The sequence below is a fragment of the Neopsephotus bourkii genome, unplaced genomic scaffold (genome assembly GCF_033783945.1).
Source record: "Neopsephotus bourkii isolate Nb327-2 ecotype Australia unplaced genomic scaffold, CSIRO-AGI_Nbou_v1 NB_882, whole genome shotgun sequence".
In the NCBI taxonomy this organism is placed as follows: Eukaryota; Metazoa; Chordata; class Aves; order Psittaciformes; family Psittacidae; genus Neopsephotus; species Neopsephotus bourkii.
Genome location: NW_026901376.1, coordinates 3651957 through 3669701, shown reverse-complemented (window position 1 = coordinate 3669701; position 17745 = coordinate 3651957). Strand labels below are relative to the sequence as shown.

Here is a 17745-nt window from a genome sequence, read left to right as displayed (position 1 = left end):
ATCACGCCAGTGTGTGATCTTGAATTGTTATGAATGTTCTCTTTAGATTTCAGTCTAAACAGACTGCTGATCAGATGATAAAAATCTGATCTCACAATCAAATTAACCTTTAACATAGTTCCTATTCCTTGCTGTTTATCTAAAAATCTATTTATACAGGATTTGCATATTATTTCTCCACTGAACAAACCATGCTGTCTTTATCTCTTCCTGAGACTGAAATATCTGTAATTGTTCTAATAGCCAGTCTGCACTGATTCCAGTTTCAGCCAATCTTTTTCAACACTGTTGACTGGAATTGCATAAATATTTCACATGAAATCTTACCAGTGCCTTGTCTAGAAGACTCAATATTTCCTCCTCAACTAAAACTTTCACCTAACCTATCTGAACATTACATTATCCATTTCCACAGCTGTGTCATACTGGCAGCTCTGGCACACTGACAGTCTATCAGAACAGTCAGATCTTTTTCCTTCTCTGTTGCTTCCAGCTGATGATTCCAAGAACATGACTTTGCAGTTCGCATTATTAAATTTCTATCACTTCAGGCAAGAAGGTCATCTAATTCCAGTGTGATCGTCTGGTCCTCCTCAGTACTGGCAATGCTTTCTAGCTTTGTATCACATACAGACGTTTTGAGGCTGGGCCTGATCATTATTTCCAGTTCATGGCAGTATACATTAAATGGTATTGCTCCAAAGACCAATCCCTGAGGAATACCAATGGGTAATTGGCTCAGTTCTTATAACTCCTTTTTTATTGTAACTTACTGCTCCTTGTTCACATTGCTTTTGTATTAATTCCTATCATTTCTGCTTTCAGTGATGATTTCCTGTGGAGCACTGTATCAAATGATCTGTTTCAACTTCAATGGACTGAGTTCACTGCATTATTCAGTTCCAAAAAGATGATTAACTTTCTCAAAATACACTAGATTTGTCTGGCATCCTTTACTTTGGTAAACTGTATTTTTTCTCACATTATGTTTGCCTCCCTACAATTAATTGTTCTTTCTTTCAAAATTTGTTCTAAGCCTTAGCATTATACTGAATTATAAAAGTACTTTTTAGAATACATATGCTTTATAAAAATACTTTTTTGAATATTAACATTCCATTTCTATACTGAAGTCCTAGATAAGCTTTCATTCAAATTCATCAAACACTGTCTGCTTTTACTTGTAGTTTCATATAGCAAGTATTTCAATACTCTAGGGAAGAGACTGTATATAGCCCTTCATTTTTTTGCATTAAGAGAGACAGAGGTTTTTCCCTGAGATGTTGTAATTTCTGTTATTCTTCCATTCCTTTATATATCATTCCAATCTGTCATTAGCCTTAAAGCAAAGGTCCTCTTTGTGCACTCTGAAATAACGCCATCTCTTGTAAGTTAACTGTTTACTAAAGAAAACCATCTTTTGCCATCCCTATGTCTTAGATAGAATTCTGCTGTCACTGATGGCATTTATTTTCTGCTTTATGTCTGGGAAGTGAAAGTCTTCCATAAGCAAGGAATTGTGTTTATTATTTTCCTGTAACTTTACATCCTTATAATTTATATCCAAGTTTGAACAGAGGAAGGAGAATGTAAAAGATCCTCAGGACTATCCTTCTGGGGCATTTTGTGTCATCTCTTGTCCCAGCAATTTGCACCCACGTAGAATCTATTTCATGGATGCAGTCACACATTTCTTTACACTCAGCCATTTCCTTAACATTCAGTGATACCCTTCCTCCCCTGCTCTCATTTCTGCTTTTTCTAAGATGCTCCCTACATAGTGCATTAGTGGGAATATTCTGTCCTCAGCTGAAGTGCAGGAGGCACCTCCATGCTCCAGCAGAGCTGTATAAAGACCTTGGAGCTTCTGATTTCTAATACTGCCTTTAGCATTGCCATTCTGTCTGTGCAAGGTAATTTTCCAAAGGGACAGGGCATGGCCTGTCTGCAGCATGCAGAAGAGAAGCTGTGTACTGCCAGCGGTCAGCTTTTCAGTCAAAGATTGTCCAAAATAGACAATTGATAATTTAGCTCCATGTCTGAACACCTGGACTCCATAGATCCTCAGGCCTTGACCACCCACTCAGGACTACCAGAGAGTATTAATGTCAAGTTAGAGTACAGAAACACTGATTTTCTTGCTCATTTATCTGTTCCCCTGTGGATGTCATTTTTTCAGTATTGGCATCCAGAGCCAACGAGAACAGTCAGAGCAATTCCTCCAGAGAGATCTATTTGAGATAACAAGTTATGTCCATGTCTTACCTGTTCTTTACTTCTTCAGAGAAATTATTTTAGCCATATCATGAAGGCATTAACTGAGATTATAAATTTCATCAGGGCCAGGGACCAGGGGAGAAGTGTGCTCCCACATACCTTATCCCCTGAATCCACCAGGGATTTGCTTCTCAGCACTGAGTGCAATATCAAACAAAAAATAAAGGACTTGTTGAGAAACAACATTGCTGAAGTTCTTTTCACCCCAGTCACTTGTGGCTGCACACACACACCCAGCTGCTGCTGCCGGGAGTGCCTCCAGACAGTGCCTCCAAAGCATTTTTCACATGTTTGTACACTGAAGAATTGCCACTGTAGGGTCAGGAGCAACTGTTTCCAAAAGTAAATATTGTGCATTTCTCTGCTAGGTAATAGCTAAGTGCAACATGCATTGTAGCTAGAGCCTTAAGGGGAAGCATGGCAGTGAGTCAAAACAGATATTCTTGGCTCCTGAATCAGGATGAGACTTCTGCTGTGCAGTTCAAGTAGCACTCTCCCTTTCATCCATTACTACTGGCTGCAATGCATCATGCTTAATTTTTTAGAGACGTAAAATTAAATTAGAAAGGGGGAGAGCAGCAAAAGGTTCAGTGAATTGGAGAAAGAGTAATAATTTTGTATCTGACTCATCTTCAAACCATTCCATCAGATCAAAAATAGCTTAACTCCTCTTCAGAGATAAGTGCCAGCAAAAGCATCCCAGCAGTTTCACAACCGTTACAGTTTAGCAGCTCTGGTCAGGACTTCTGCCTTTCTCTGTGTGCAAGAACAGCCTTCTTTAACTGCCATGTTATTAATTCAGATACAGGAGCTCTCCTGCTGTTATCTGGTAACACTTTTGACTACATTTCACTACTGCTGTTCTCATACCTTTCCATTCTGGTACACTGCAGAAAGGATTGGTACATACCTGGCATATTCTATCAACAAAAGGCTGTAGTAGGTCTTAATTAGTAGTTCTCAGAGTATGTTAGGAGGTTATTTCTCAGTAGAAAGAATAGAAATAGCAAGTTTAGTATTGAAATGTCCCACTGTTATTTCTGTGGGCTTTGTTTGATGCTCAGAATAGGTTTTGAACAGATGTTTGGTCGGAGTCATGTCTTTTGAGGCATTTGGGGACTGACTGCTGCAAAAGGACAACATGGTTTAAAGATGTACCAACAGTGCAATATTGTTTCTAAAATGATAAAAAGGTTTGCAAAGAACTTTTGGCCTTCTGCTTTACTGCTGGTAATAAATGTTTCTTAGAGATACTAGTGCAAGTACATGATAGCGGTAATGGTACTATCAATATTACTTGTATTTTAATAGTACATAACTCCCAATACATGTCCCTGGTCCAATCAGGAATCACTGAATGGTTTGGAAAAACAAGTAGTTTTGGTGCCTTCACAGTCGAGGCAGCTATTTATAGTCCACAGCCTCAATCCAGGTCTTTCCAAAGCATTGCACTCACATTATATTTTTGCCAAAAAACCTTTCAGTAGGAACTGTCATTCTGATTTTAACTCTTTCAGGCAGTATTACCACATCAGGATTGATATCCTGTAAGACATACATAAGTAAACACTGGGACACATATATTTGAAGTTCTTCTGACTGCAGAGTCAAAGTGCAAAGACTCAATTGACTTGCGAGAGAAACCTTATTCAGTATTTCATATCTTGTTCTATAGTATGAAGATACATAATGTGAGTTTGCAGGAGATGTTTGCTTGAGGGTTGAACAGACGGGAAGATCCCGACATCCTAGCTATTACTTTGTTTCACTTTAGATTCATTAGCAGTCAGGAAAAATGTTTTATAAGAGAGCATATATTTGTTTGTTCAAAACAAATTTGTATTGTAATGTGAATTAGATGCCAGTGAAAATACAGATTAATCTTTCCTGTTTACAGAACCAAAGCTACACAGCTAAGACCTCGATTTCCCCAAAGTCTGTGGTATTTATTTAGAACTTCAGTTTGACCTAAATCCAATTCCCATTTCTGAAAACTACATAAAGTTCTGACTTGCAGCAATTCTCTTCTTAAGGTCATTACTATATATGTATGTAAAATGAAGAATTCTTACCACTTAAACTATGTATTTTTAAGAAGACTCATGGTTTCTACATAAAAGATATGCAGAACATATTGCAGGCATAGAAAAAAATGTGTGGTGTATATATGTTTGTTATTAACTGCTTTAACTTGACTTATCTGGTTTTATAAGCAGCACTGTCAGGGGAATTAATTGCATCAGAGTCAGTGGAGAGGAAAATCAAGGAAGAATTCTACTCACAACAAATTAAGCTTTAATACTGCAAAGTTGTCATTACGTGTATCAAAGGCTGTTGGAAGTCATGATGCTGGGAATAACTAGGGGGCTTGTTAATGCAGCCAGGATCATCTCTGTGACAGAAGCTCACTTGCAGGAAATGTGATATGAAATTTTCCTTAGGTTTTCATCTCATTCTCATACTGTGTTTATTTCTCTCTTTAATTTCTCAGTTAGGAACTCGTATTTCAGCGTCTACAAAACTGTATAATGCAAGTCTGAAAGAAGCCTTAAGTGAATGCAAGTGAATCTTCTTTTCCTAGTTTTGGGACTGGGGGTTTCCTCAGCTAATTTAGGTTGAGGCCATTGCATACATAGGGTCATATTGTGATTCTAAACGTAGTCACAACACAAGGCAGATGCTTACTTTCCGCTTCTCATACTTCCCTTTTGAAAGACACTCTTTTCTTCCTAGCATGGCCTTTTCTAGGGGAGTAAGCCCTAAGTGGCTGCATTTCTTCCTTTTAGCAATCCCTACAGTATCTCACCAGTCTCTTAGGGGGTGATGCTTCAGCCTGTGAGCTGCTATCGAAATCTGTAACAGTTAAAAAAAGCGCAGGATCAAAGGGGTATTCTGCTTGCAGCTTAAAGGCTTACAGAGTTTGTAGCACTAATGTAGACATTGTTTCTTTGGGATTCATATGCATTCTTATGTACGTCTATCATGTGCAAATCTATTTGTGGAATTCCTTTTCCTTCCTTCCTCAGTAATTCTTTCTTAGTTTTTTTCTTAAGATTGGGCAGGAGCTGAGTTCTTTTGCCAAATGTAGTAACATGTGGCTGCCCCATCCTTGGCAGTGTTCAAGGCCAGGTAGGACAGGGCTTGGAGCAGTCTGGTCTAGTGGAAGGTGTCCCTGCCCATGGTGGGGGATTGGAACTGGATGAGCTTTGAGTCCCTTCTACCCCAGACCAGCCTGTGGTTCTGTGAGTCCATGAAGCAAAAAGCAAAAGTGTATCAGTAATAATGCAGCAGGCAGAGAATGCACGAATACTTGTTTTACTTCAGATTTATTCGACTATGTCTCATTTATGCTATGATTGCTACATACGGATCATGCAGAAAACAATCAAGACTCTTCTTTTCCAGAGTGGTGTAAATAAACATGACTATACATTATAGCTGTTCCCAGTATTTCCTGTGCCAGATGATGAATTGGACTCCAAATTACATATACAAAATGCATGACCAATTGTATATTTTGGTATGCAATTATCCCAAGTGCATATGCTAATTGCTGGTTATGATGCAGCAGTAAAATAAAACAAACTTTCAGGTTTTGTTGTCATTACATTTTCAGTGTACAACAACTAATTTATTGGCGCTCTGAACATAATGAATACTCTTTCTCTATGTGAGTGATTTTTATATATCTACAAATCATTAATTGCAAGAGTCCTTCAACACAGGGTCAGCAGATCCATGCTGTTATGTACCTGCTGTGTTCCAAGTGGTGACCTTCATAGCTATGTCTGTAGTTTTTTGCCTCTTTAACAATGGGCTGAGCATTGTCTTTTCACTGCATAGCACTAAGCACACTTTTTCTGATATTTTATAATGTCTTGCAATTATATACAGCAGTACAAAACTCTGCTTAAAGGAAGCAAATATCCAGAGCAATCTGGAGATGTACTTAATTTCTCAGTGGTGGACAAAACTATGTCAGACAATTACAAGAATGACAGAGCAGAAAAGCAGTTAGAGCACATAGAGGAAGCAATATCCTCTGGTGAGACTTTTGGACACTAAACCAATCCATGGCAAAGCTCATGTGTGTTTCTCACTCAAGAGTTTACTCTATTACAGTCAGTGTGTAACTATTAATAGAACTGTGTACATTAATTGAGCCACCCGTGTAAGTGCCACAGCACCAGAGCCTATAGAGAAGGTCAGCCTGGGTACAGGCTTTAGCTGATGCCCTTCAGATCTCTGTGGGAGTCATTGGCAGGTGATGGTGCAGCACAGACAGGATCTCCTGCCTTTCAGTGATCATCTTGACGTTCTAGAGACTTTTCTTCTTGTCATGGTTTAACCCCAGCCAACAGCTCAGCCCCACACAGCCGCTCACTCGCTCCCCCCAGTGGGATGGGGGAGAGAATTTGAAAGGTAAAAATGAGAAGACTCAGGAGCTAAGGACAGTTTAATAGGTAAAGCAGAAGCAGTGCACACAAGCAGAGGAAAACAAGGAATCCATTCAACACTTCCCATTGGCAAGGAGGTGTTCAGACACCTTCAGGAAAGCAGGGCTCCATTATATGTAACAGTGACTTGGGAAGGCAAACTCCATCACTGCCAATATCCTTCCTTTCCTTCATCTCCCCCTGGCTCTATATGCTAAGCATGACGCCATAGGGCATGGGATATCCCTGGGGTCAACTGGGATCAACTGTCTGGCGGTGTCCCCTCCCAACTCCTTGTGCATCCCCAGCCTTCTCAGTGGCAGGGCAAGACAGAAAAGGCTTTGACTCTGTGTAAGCACTGCTCAGGAATAAGGAAAACAGCCCTGGGGTATCAACACTGTTTTCAAAAGCACAAATCCAAAACATAGCCCCCTACCAGCTACTGTGAAGAAAATTAACAATCCCAGTCAAAACCAGCACACGCGTCCTTTATAGGATGAGGCTCCCAGTGGATTAGAGCAAGAATCCTCATCATGGATATTTCCTCTCCAGAGGGTCTGCCCAGGCAGGAAATCTAGACCAGCATGGAGAACGCTAATAGATTGTTGCCAGGCTTCTGTTTGCCAGCTGAAGCAAAGCACATGGCAGCAAGGACATGTGTACAAGCCTATTGCAAGTGGTGGGACCAGCTGATTGTTCAACACTGCCAGTGAAGAAAGCTCTTGTAATTGTCCTGATCTCCAATAACTGTAATCAAATACTAGGCAGAGGAAAAAAATCACATATGATACACTGATGTTTCTACTTGTGCACAAAGAGCGGTGGAACATTGTTGGGGTATTTAACATGTGTAGGAATGTAACACAGGTGTATTAATTTGCTTGATAACATTTCCTGTTACCTACATTCAGTGATTCAGCATATTTGAGACACATCTTTGATGAAAATATATGTGTCTAGAGGTTTGTGTGTGAGGAGGATTATATTTGGGTCAAATTAAAAAGTGGTCCTTACTGTGTTGGATGGTTAAGCTGGAAAATTCAACCAGTGAAAGAGTAGAAGTAATAATCTTGCTTTTACCAGTTCAGCAGTAAACAGAGCAGGTGCAAGCCATGTTTAATGCATCTGGGAAATGGTAATGTTAATTTCTCTTGTATTCCTGTGCCAGGTGCCAGGATCTCTGAATTTCTAATTGAGAGCACTAGCTAAAAAGACTGATAAGGCACAACTGAGCACCTGGGTTGCATTAAAATGAGAGTAACTCTGTTAACTTCTGTTTACTGTAATATCCCACCATAGACAACACCTGTGGTATGACTTTAGAAACTGATAACCTGAGCTGATTTCACACAAGGTGAACTCAGCAGTTGTCAGCTTTTTAGGCAGCTTTCCAGCCATGTGCTGAGGGCACACGCTCATAACACAAGAGGAAATCAAGCTTTATGGTTATATGGTACATTATGACATTATTTTTTTTTCCTTATCTTTAAAATTCCTTGTCTGCTTCTGCATTAAAAGGAAGTTTCAAGTAGCTGTGATTTTAACATTTTCTCATATCTTGGAGTAGGTATGTCACCAGTCACCTTCTAAAAACATTTGGACGGTCAAAATTGCTTAGCACTGGTAGCGTGCACTTCCAGAGGAATTGAAGTTTTGTCAAAGATGCTTTTAACTGCTTTCTCATCTATTTTATTCTCTTAGAATGTTTTTTTCTCACTCAACAATAACAGTGCTGTACCCCATGGAGTTTACAGCACTGAAATAAAACGTCCTTTTGGAACTGGGTACAGCTCTAGTAAGAGATCCCCTTGCTGAACACTGGATTTTGATTAGCTTTGGATCTTTACACTAAATTTCCTTAATGTTCAAATAATTTACATTTGGAAAATATGAACTAAAAAATGCATCTTGTCAGGACCACTTCCTAATTACTCAGTCTATGTAGAAGCTGATTCATGAGATTCATAGTCAGCAATTTTATCATCCAACCCTGTTCAGAAGACAGTCAGTGTTATCTGATATACCATAAATATCCCACTAAGGTGTATTTATTGGTTTTTACATTACTTTGATAGCAAAAGAAAACACAACTTCTCCATAAAGATGAATGCATTTTTTTTATTTGGATGGATTTTTCTTTCCTGGATTGGAGAGAAAAATTGTAACTACTGACATTCATTGAATCAAGTTAGACCTTTTCAGTTTAGTGAAAGCTTTGAAAGGCAGCAAAGAGATGAGCATAATGAAGAATGTCTTTTGTGCTCAGGTAGCTACTGCTCCTACAAGATAGGATCATTCCCTGTGTTTTCCTAGAGTTCATCACTTAAAATATGGGACATATTTCTGCATATACTTACACACATGAATAGTGTCAATAACATAGCAGCCCTATTCCCTTGTGGGTATGGCCAAAACAATATAGTGGAATTAAAGATGAGTAACTGTGGAAAACAGGAGGTCTTTGATTCTTGTTATGATCTTTAGACTCTCAAGAGTGCAAGGATAAGGAAAATAAGCTCCATATTTCAAGTCTGTTTGATTTTGTAAGTAACCAGTTGAAATTAATAAGTAATCTTTTAAAATAAGATTCCTTAAGAGTGCCAAGGGGCTTTTTTAAAGGCGTCTGCACCTTGTTTCTGGTGAGTTGTTCCCTGTCTGTGGCATAAGCTGTGCTCAGTGGTTTTCATTGCTTTCTCTGTAACACTGAGGTATTTTATACCTCTTTCTGTTCTGACTGCCAAATAGTACAGAAACGTATGTCCAGTACTACCTTTGGTAAATTATTCTTGTTCTGAATTTGGTCTTTTGAACCAAATGAAACTATAAAAACTATTTTTTCCAGTGTACATGTGCTGGAGATATTGGTCTGTGGTCCTTGCTCAATTGGCAGGATTCTTCCTAATCCTGCTTAATTTGTCTCAATTCACCTCAGTTCTTCTCTGCCTAATTGGTAATGTTGAAATTCCAGTGCTCTGGAAGGCAACATTTGCTAATAAGACTTAAGTAGGATTGGAAAGTATCCACATTTCTGTACAAGGTAGATCCTTCCTTCCCTCACAGTGCTTCAGTGAACTGTGCCTCCCTCTAGATCTTGAATCACTGTGAATTCCAAGTGTGCACCTCAGCTGAAAGCATCAAGAACACCAGTTGTCTGTATTAGCAGCTTACTCACTCTGGTTTATTTATCCCTTTCTGGATCTGGCCTCTAAATCCAAGTGCTTCTTTTAAAAATTCCTTTTGTAAGTATTTCAAATTATTTCCAAATTGGGATGAGCTTCCCACCCCCTACATAGAGTGGTTCTTAGCCTGAAGGTTTTGCTTACGCTTTCATAGAAAGTAAGTGTGGAAGCCAATATGAGAATGTTGAAAGGGAATGCAAGTGGCCTAAGATAATTTCTAGTTTAATTTTGTAGCAGTTAGGATTAGGTTATTAAACATATTTAAAATGAGAGGTGAGTGCCTACATATGTAAAAAATCTAATATTTAATCTCTGAGCTTCAGCTTGTTCAACATTAATGAGAACTAGTACTTGTATGAGGGTTTTTCTTAATTGCTTAATGGAAAGTATTACATTAACAGGTTGATCAAGATACAGTTTTATAGGACTCAAAATAATTTTTCTCTTTCAACAGGTGACACATTCAAGTAGTGACATAAAAAAATTATCAAAATTTCATTAGATTTACTTCTTAAGAGAGACATGCAAATTGTATTTGATCTTCTACTCTGATGTTTGCCTTCCTTTATTGAAAGGATGAAGAGATTCCTGCTGAGCTGGAGATCAGGAAACAGTACTTTTTTGCAAGCTTGTGTGAACAGAGTTTACACTATCAAGATACTTACTTAAACATGGCTAATTACAAGGCCAGTCACTGCAAAGAAGCTCTGATTCTATAACTTGTAGGTAGTTTTACTGAATTCTTTCACTTAGGCTGAAATTTTGCTGAACTATTCCTTTGCAGGAGTGCTGTTCTTGTCATATTACACCTATGGTGTAAGAACACATGAAGCCTTAAGCAGTAACACTTGCTTATTTGAGTAGTCACAGGTAGGGTAGGTTTGTGAGAGGTGCTGAGCAGCTTCCACAACTATTGTCTTAACGAAAGTACTGCATGAGGAAAGGCTGAACTGCAACCTCCTTGTTTGATCTGTTGCATCTTACTTGGTCTGTTTGAGAATATTCTTTCTGATTTGCTTTTGTTTTATCCTTGACATACATAGCGTGTGTATTTAGACCAGTACTGCATTAGACATTAATTTGGTTAAATGGTTTCTCAGTATATTCAGTACTGCTTTGCTGCATCTGGAGCAAAATTTAATAGAGCACACAGTTAAGTGTTTGCTAAAAAGAAACTTCAGAAGAGGCTGGCAAGGAATTTCTAATGTAGCTGTGAAAGTTTTACAACAGCTTATTTATGCAGAGGTCATTATTTTGCATTTCCTTTTGTGTTAATGAGAATTAGTTAAATCTCTGATACCTTTGGAGAGAATAAACAACATAATTTCTCTCTTAAAATGTTGCTGAAAAGTTCTGTAGGAAGCTTCAACATACAGATCTATCACCACAGATGTATCTTCTAGTCCACCATTAGAGAGCTGCCAGCCTAAAGATCAGTTTCAAAATGGGCATGAACTGGCATTTTGGCTGGCAACGTCATCAGAGAATAATATGTAAGGAAGCAAGTTTGCCCACTCATCACTGCATTTCTTGTAAGCCAGGATGCAGTCCTGTTGAGAGGGAATTTATCCTCATGTGTCCTCATTTCTTACACCTTTTTGAGGAAGTGCTGAAATGCTCTTTCACAAAAATTTATTCTTTTGATTAACTCCATTGATTCCATAGGATGGTTCAGGGGACTAAAGTCAAATAAATCTGATTTAAAGTAAATTTAATTGAATAAGATATATTTACAATTATGATCCATCTTCATATCTTAATGTTAAAACCTCTTCAGAGTACACCTGTTTGAAGCCAAAGCAGACAGTGCCCTTCCAGCTCAGGCCCATCACAATACAGTAGGTATTCCTCAGTCAATAGAAATTAAATTTTAACTAAATTTTCCAGAACATTCATGGGAGATGCAAATGAAAATATGAAATATTTCCCCAAAAGAATGCAATTCTTTCATGCATTTACAAGGAATGGATTAACAAGAGCTGCTGGATCTTTATTTAGCACATTTTAAAATGAATACAAATGGAATTTTCTAGCAGTGACCCAAATTATGCCCTGCCATATTTTCCAGAGATTCATTTCTCCATTTCCAAGCTTAAGCGTTTGGGAGAAATCAGAGAGTTCTGTTCTAAGCCCCTTTAAGGGTGATAGGTAAATACTACAGGGAAAACATTTGACTCAAATAAGTGAATTTCCTTTATGTATTGTTTTAAACCCAGTTTTCTTCAGCCAGTTTTCCTTGAGAGCTACATAAAATCATTTTGAATGCTGTAGTACTGGAACTGAAAAAGATGTCTGCAGTTATATAAAACCACTATTAGGTCACTTATGACTGAAAGTGGCAGTTAAAATCAGTGATATTTATTTTGTCCCTGTCAGGTGGAGAAGTACATCAGTTTGTAAATATAAAAAGATAACACTGATAGGGAAAGAAAAGGTTATGTATGAAAGGATGAGACATTTTCTTTTGGGGGGAGGGAGTGTTTCTCAACATTCTTATTATATGGAAACTAATCTTTATACTTAAAAGAGTGACCTGGAACAAAGACATTGGTTCTGCCATCAGCTCTGTTCCTGATGCTCAGTGATAACACTTTTTTGTAGTAAGCAAATTGTGAATCTTCTGGGGCTTTAGTCACAGTTACATTGAAGACCTTTAACACCCCTCTGGCAACTTGCTCAGTCTGCTAGACAATATTCCTTCCGCACCAATAATGTTATAAAAAATATTGAAGAAAACTAACTGAAAATAAAGCCATCAACATCCTTTAGTTGATCCAATTATCTGTCTCTAAAAAAGGTTTAACACTTCCCACACAGAACAGCAGCTTGAGTAATTTGGCAATGATAACAGCGCATAATCAAGAAACAGGAGGCTGTGATATGTGGTAATATATCCCATTTTGTGTACAGGGAGAGTTTTGTTTACGTAAATATATTGTCTTTTAAGTACCTTTTGGATTACTTCTTAATAGGTTGCTCATCCTATTAGTCTCATAGAGTTACTACAAATGTTTAACTGCAGAAATCATAAATGGATGAATTGTAACATTCCTGATGATGGCAGATGGCAGATTAGGCTTTGTGTCTTTGGGTTTTTTTTGTCATGTTCAAGGTGTGTTTGAAGATAGGGAGCAACTATGACTAACGTGTAGAACAAAGGATTGGATGGTTTGGTTATTTAGCTTCTACCGGTGACTAATTCACAGCTAAACCTGAAGTGTGCCATTATTATAGAATAGTGCTCAGACAAGTCCTTTTAATGATATGCTGTCATAACTTCCCAGATGACATTACAACATGGTGTTTTATCAGCAAATTACATCAAAGGCCTCACATTCAATTACGCTAGGTTGGGCTGGGAAATAAAGCAGTCTGCTGCATTTAAAATGCAATGAATTGTTTTCACTGTTAAAATGAGGAGACCCTTGCATTGTAAACCTGCTGACAGGCTACAGTTTTAAACTTTATGTCTGCAGCTGCTGTGAACCTCCAAATTATTTATGTATGGAATGTCCATGACAGATCTCAGGAGTACCTTAGACCCCAGACACTGTGGTGACAGGTACCCTAGGTACAGTGTACTTTGAATAACCATCATTAAAAATTGTGGCTACAATGTCAACTGGGAGGAGACACATCCACATCGAGAGGTCCCAGCCCTGATGTCTGTACTCAGTGAAGGGAGGTTTGACAGAGTGAAAAGAATAAAAGGAAGTTTCCGTGGGATATTTATAGTATATGTAAAGACCTGGCTGCATGCTTGTTGCCAGCATCAGTTTTCCATCAGTACAGAGCTATTTGAATTGAGACGGTGGCTGTTTGTACATGAAAAAAACAATCTTGTGTTACATACTGTATCCTTCATAGCATTGATTTTAAAGGGAAGGGGCAACATTTTGTCCTTCCCAGTCCATAAACTCTACAGACAATCTGACAAGGAATACTTTGGGACATTGTTTTATATTGCTTATAAAACATAATTCATAATAAGCAGCATAATGCATTAATAATAGTTTACTAAAACAACAAAAGACTTACATGTCATTATTCAAGTGAAGTATTTCTCTTGGATCAAAACCTAATTAGAGCACTTCAAGAAATACGGGTCATTTGGTGATGTAATTAGTGTCTTCAAGCCAGAGAGAGGATATCTGGGGGTAGACATAGACTTGGTAAGAGGCAAGTGGTTTACTTTTAAGTACACCCCTACGATAGGAGAAAGATTACCCTTGAAAACACTCTTAACGACAGAGAGAGATTTAGGTGTATGTTGTGTCTTCCTGGACATCACGTTGCAAGTAGTACTTTGAGCACAGAACTTTCATTAAGTCCCAGGAGTGTACTCATTGCACAGTTCTTTGGCAAATCTGTGCTCCCAAACTCATTATGTAATTGTGACATAATTAGCCTTTTTTGCTAAATTATTTGGAAAATGGAAATCTACTCTATTAAGTGTAAGGTATTTCCCTGTTTCCTCATTATATAACCCCCCTGCTTCCTTAGGATTAATACTTCCATTTATGCTACTTTAAACTGTCACCTCATTTTCGTGTACTCTGAATTCACCACTATTACAAACCTCAACCAGAATACTCTTTTATTTCAGAATCCTGCTTGTATCATTAATTTAATAAGGTCATTTCCAGCCTTGGAAATGCACAGGCTGCAGAGGATGGTTTATGCCCATCTCTAACTTGAGGTTCATCACCCTCCTCTTCTTGCAGAGGAGCAGGAATAATGCAGTCACACCGGCTGAGTTGGTGTGATAAACAACACGGCAGAACCGTGTCCGTGTGCCTGCCCCGCTCCGGGGCTTCTGAGGGAACCAGGCTTTGCCTTCTACTGCTTCTCTCGAGGTTCCTCGCCTGGTCTCTGGCTTCAGAAGGGCCCGTGTTTACCGCAGGGCCCCCCATGACCCGGCCGTCCCGGGGCTCAGGGCATGGCGGACATGTGTCGCTCCTTCAGGCGCGCTGTTCCCGCTACCCCCGCGTATCTTACGCATGGAGGGGCCAAGCTCCGCCTCCTCCCGCCCTCGGCACAGCGCCGCCACCTGGTTGGCGGAGCGCGCCTTCACTCCGAGGGGAGCCCCGCCCCCCTGCCGTCGCCCGGAGTCCGACTTGGTTGGCAAACGCGCCCGGCCGTTCTCGCGCCGCAGCCCTCTCCTCCGCTGCGCGCAGCGATTGGCTGACCTGTCTGTCAGTCACAGATTAGCTCCGTCCCAGCCAGTGATGCCGCCTCCTGAGCGTCAGGCGCGGGTTAATTGGCTCATTGGGATATCAATCAGCAACACGTCCCGCCCCCTCCCGGTCAGGTAGCCCGGAAGATGGCGGCGGCGGTGGCGTCCGTAGGGGCTGGTCGTGCTCTGTGAGGGGAGCGGGCGGCGGGTCCGATGCCGTGGGCGGCCGCACCGAGGAGGCGAGGGGCAGCGGCTGCCGAGGGGGCTCGCCGGAGACGCTGAAACGCTCGAGCCCCTCATTCGGCGCCGCGCCTCGGGGCGGGAGCGGAGGGCATGCAGCAGCGCTGGGGTCTCGGCGGGGGTGCCGGGCGGCGGGGGTGCTACCCGCCGCCCCTCGGACGCCGGCGCCCCCTCGGTCTCGTCCTTCTCCTGTCGCTTCTCTTAGGGAGCGGCGGGGCGGCTCCGCTTCCGCGAGCAGGTGCAGGTGAGGCGCGGGAGGCGGTGGGGGGAAGCGGGGCTGGGCGAGCGCTCTGCAGTGGGGCCTGCGAGAGGACGGTGGGGGCTTCGGCGCGGGGTGCCTTTGGCTGGGGCAGGTTCTGGGGGCGCGGCGGCGGAGCGGGGGCTCTGCGGGGGAATTGCGGGCTTCCAGAGCCCCGTCCCTCCCCTGGGGTGCGGGCAGGGCCCCGCGCCGCGGCTTCGGGAAGGGCACGGCGGCTAGATGGGATCCCGGCGCAGCGGGCTGCGGCTGCCGGCCTGCAGGTCACGGCCGGTGCTTGTGGCATTGGGCGGTATCCTGCTGTAGGTGTCTCGGTTTCTTTAGGTTGAACTAGGTTCCTGTCCGCTGTGTGTTTACCCACATACGTTCATTCTGTAGTGCCTGCCGTTCTAGCCTTTACAGACCTTCGGCGTGATTTTTCTTTTTTCTGTTTTTCCCTGTGAATCACCGGGATTCCCGTTCCTGGGTGGAGGCTCTTAAGGGCAGACGGCGCTTCCCTCCTTTCCGGTCAGATTAGTCGGATTTCGCCCCGGCCCAGTCTCTAAATAGTAATGTAGTTCACATTTATTTGTCTCTTATGTAGGTAACCCTAACTTCCTTCGATTTTCTTGCTTATTTGCCTGTTTGTCTTAAAAGCACAAAATAAAAAGGCATCCTGTTAGTCATATGCGTTACTGTTCAGAGGTTTATTAGTACTGGTAGGCAACAACCATCTCTGTGGTGTTTTTATTTTTTGGTATTTCATATAATGTTGTATTGATACTCAGTTTTGTTGGGTGTGTTTTGAATGTGTTCTTAGATCCATTTCTAGCCACGAAGAGTTGAACAGCTGAAATAGACAATATGGTCACAAAGGCGGAGGAGGAGGAGCAGAGGGTAGGGAGAGATCTGAAGCACAGAGATTAGGTAATTTGGCTGCTGCTCCACAGAAAGTATCAAAACTGGGAGTGGAACCCATACTTCCTTTATTTTTGGACCTGTGCCTCTTTCTCAGTTGTTTTTTATTTTTTACTCCCAAGAACATTTCTGATTTGTTTCCCTCCATCAGCCTTCTTAGAGGTCTTTCTTTTGTACAAAGTATTTTCTGAAACCTGTCAATCAAGTCTGTGTTTCCTTTGAGACCAGAACATAGTTTGTTCATTTATGAAATACTTGAAGCTTGTCCAAATAATATTAGCTTGTTGTCAAGCCATAAGATAAGGCAGCAGAGTCACTTCTGTGTGGAGGTCTTTTCTGCCTTTTTGATGTCTGTGTTTCTCGGAAATGCAGTTAGTTTTTCTGTGTAAAGCTTTAAGGGTAGTTGTCAAGTGTTTGCTCTCAGGACTATGGTGTGTGCCTTACAAAGCTGGGAGATCAAAACTTCCATGGCTCTGGTAAAAAGCTTCATTCTCAGATGGAAAACTGATTGGACAAAATGCAGGAGATAATGTTAAAGTGTTAGGAGATGTTAAATGATTGTTTTAAAGGCTGAATCAAGGATGCTCAGTGGAGTGCTGCTAAGAGAAGTATTTATCATGTTCTGATATTGGGCTCATAGGACATTAATGAGACAGCATAATTTTATATGTTGATTTTGATTGTAATTTAGGCCAAAGCATGTATACATGGGATCTTACTTGAAATAACCCAAAGAAACCCAATTAACTTCAGGAAATGAAACTGCTGCTTCCTACTGTATCTTTGCTGATATGGTAAGAAGCAGTGTCCTTGGAGTATTTTATTGATAGATATTTAGTATTTAAATCTTCAAGGCCTCAAGAGGAACCTTTTCCAGTTTCACTGGCATTACTTTTGCTGGGAAGACTTCCTACGTGCGTTTTATAATCTGAGAAGACAAACCTGTGACATTGTTTTGCTGGGTTAGGAATCCCGAGTTGTGTTTAAAAACAACTTCAGCCATATTGTGAATTTCTCTCCCATATATCCCAAGACAGGTTGCTTTTATTTCCTGTCCTGGGACTGGCAGTCACTGATGGGTTTCATTCTGGGCTGTGGCAGTCATTATAGTTCACCATAATACTCGTTCTGATACATACGAGTTGTGAATTTGTGAAGAACTTAATGAACTTTTCATGGAATAATTAGTAAAAGGTTTCAGAATTATTTCAGATTGCACAGTTCTTTAACTAGTAAAAAAAGGTTGCTGCTTTAACAACCCTTTTTTTGTCAAAAAGTTTGTTT

General features: G+C 40.7%; 1 protein-coding gene across 2 annotated transcripts in view; it reads left to right on the top strand.

The window, feature by feature from the left end:
• The first annotated feature begins 15110 nt into the window (after nt 1–15110).
• LMTK2 (lemur tyrosine kinase 2) overlaps nt 15111–17745 on the top strand; it is a 42641-nt gene continuing 40006 nt past the window's right edge. Inside the window, exon 1 of one of the 2 annotated variants that reach the window (XR_009726082.1) lies at nt 15111–15552. Coding sequence is in view for 1 of the 2 variants with exons in the window: in XM_061357090.1 (XP_061213074.1) it covers nt 15402–15552 (151 nt within the window). In the remaining variant the exon portion in view is untranslated. The remainder of the gene's footprint in view (nt 15553–17745) is intronic. The other variant, XM_061357090.1, reaches the window with a different exon arrangement.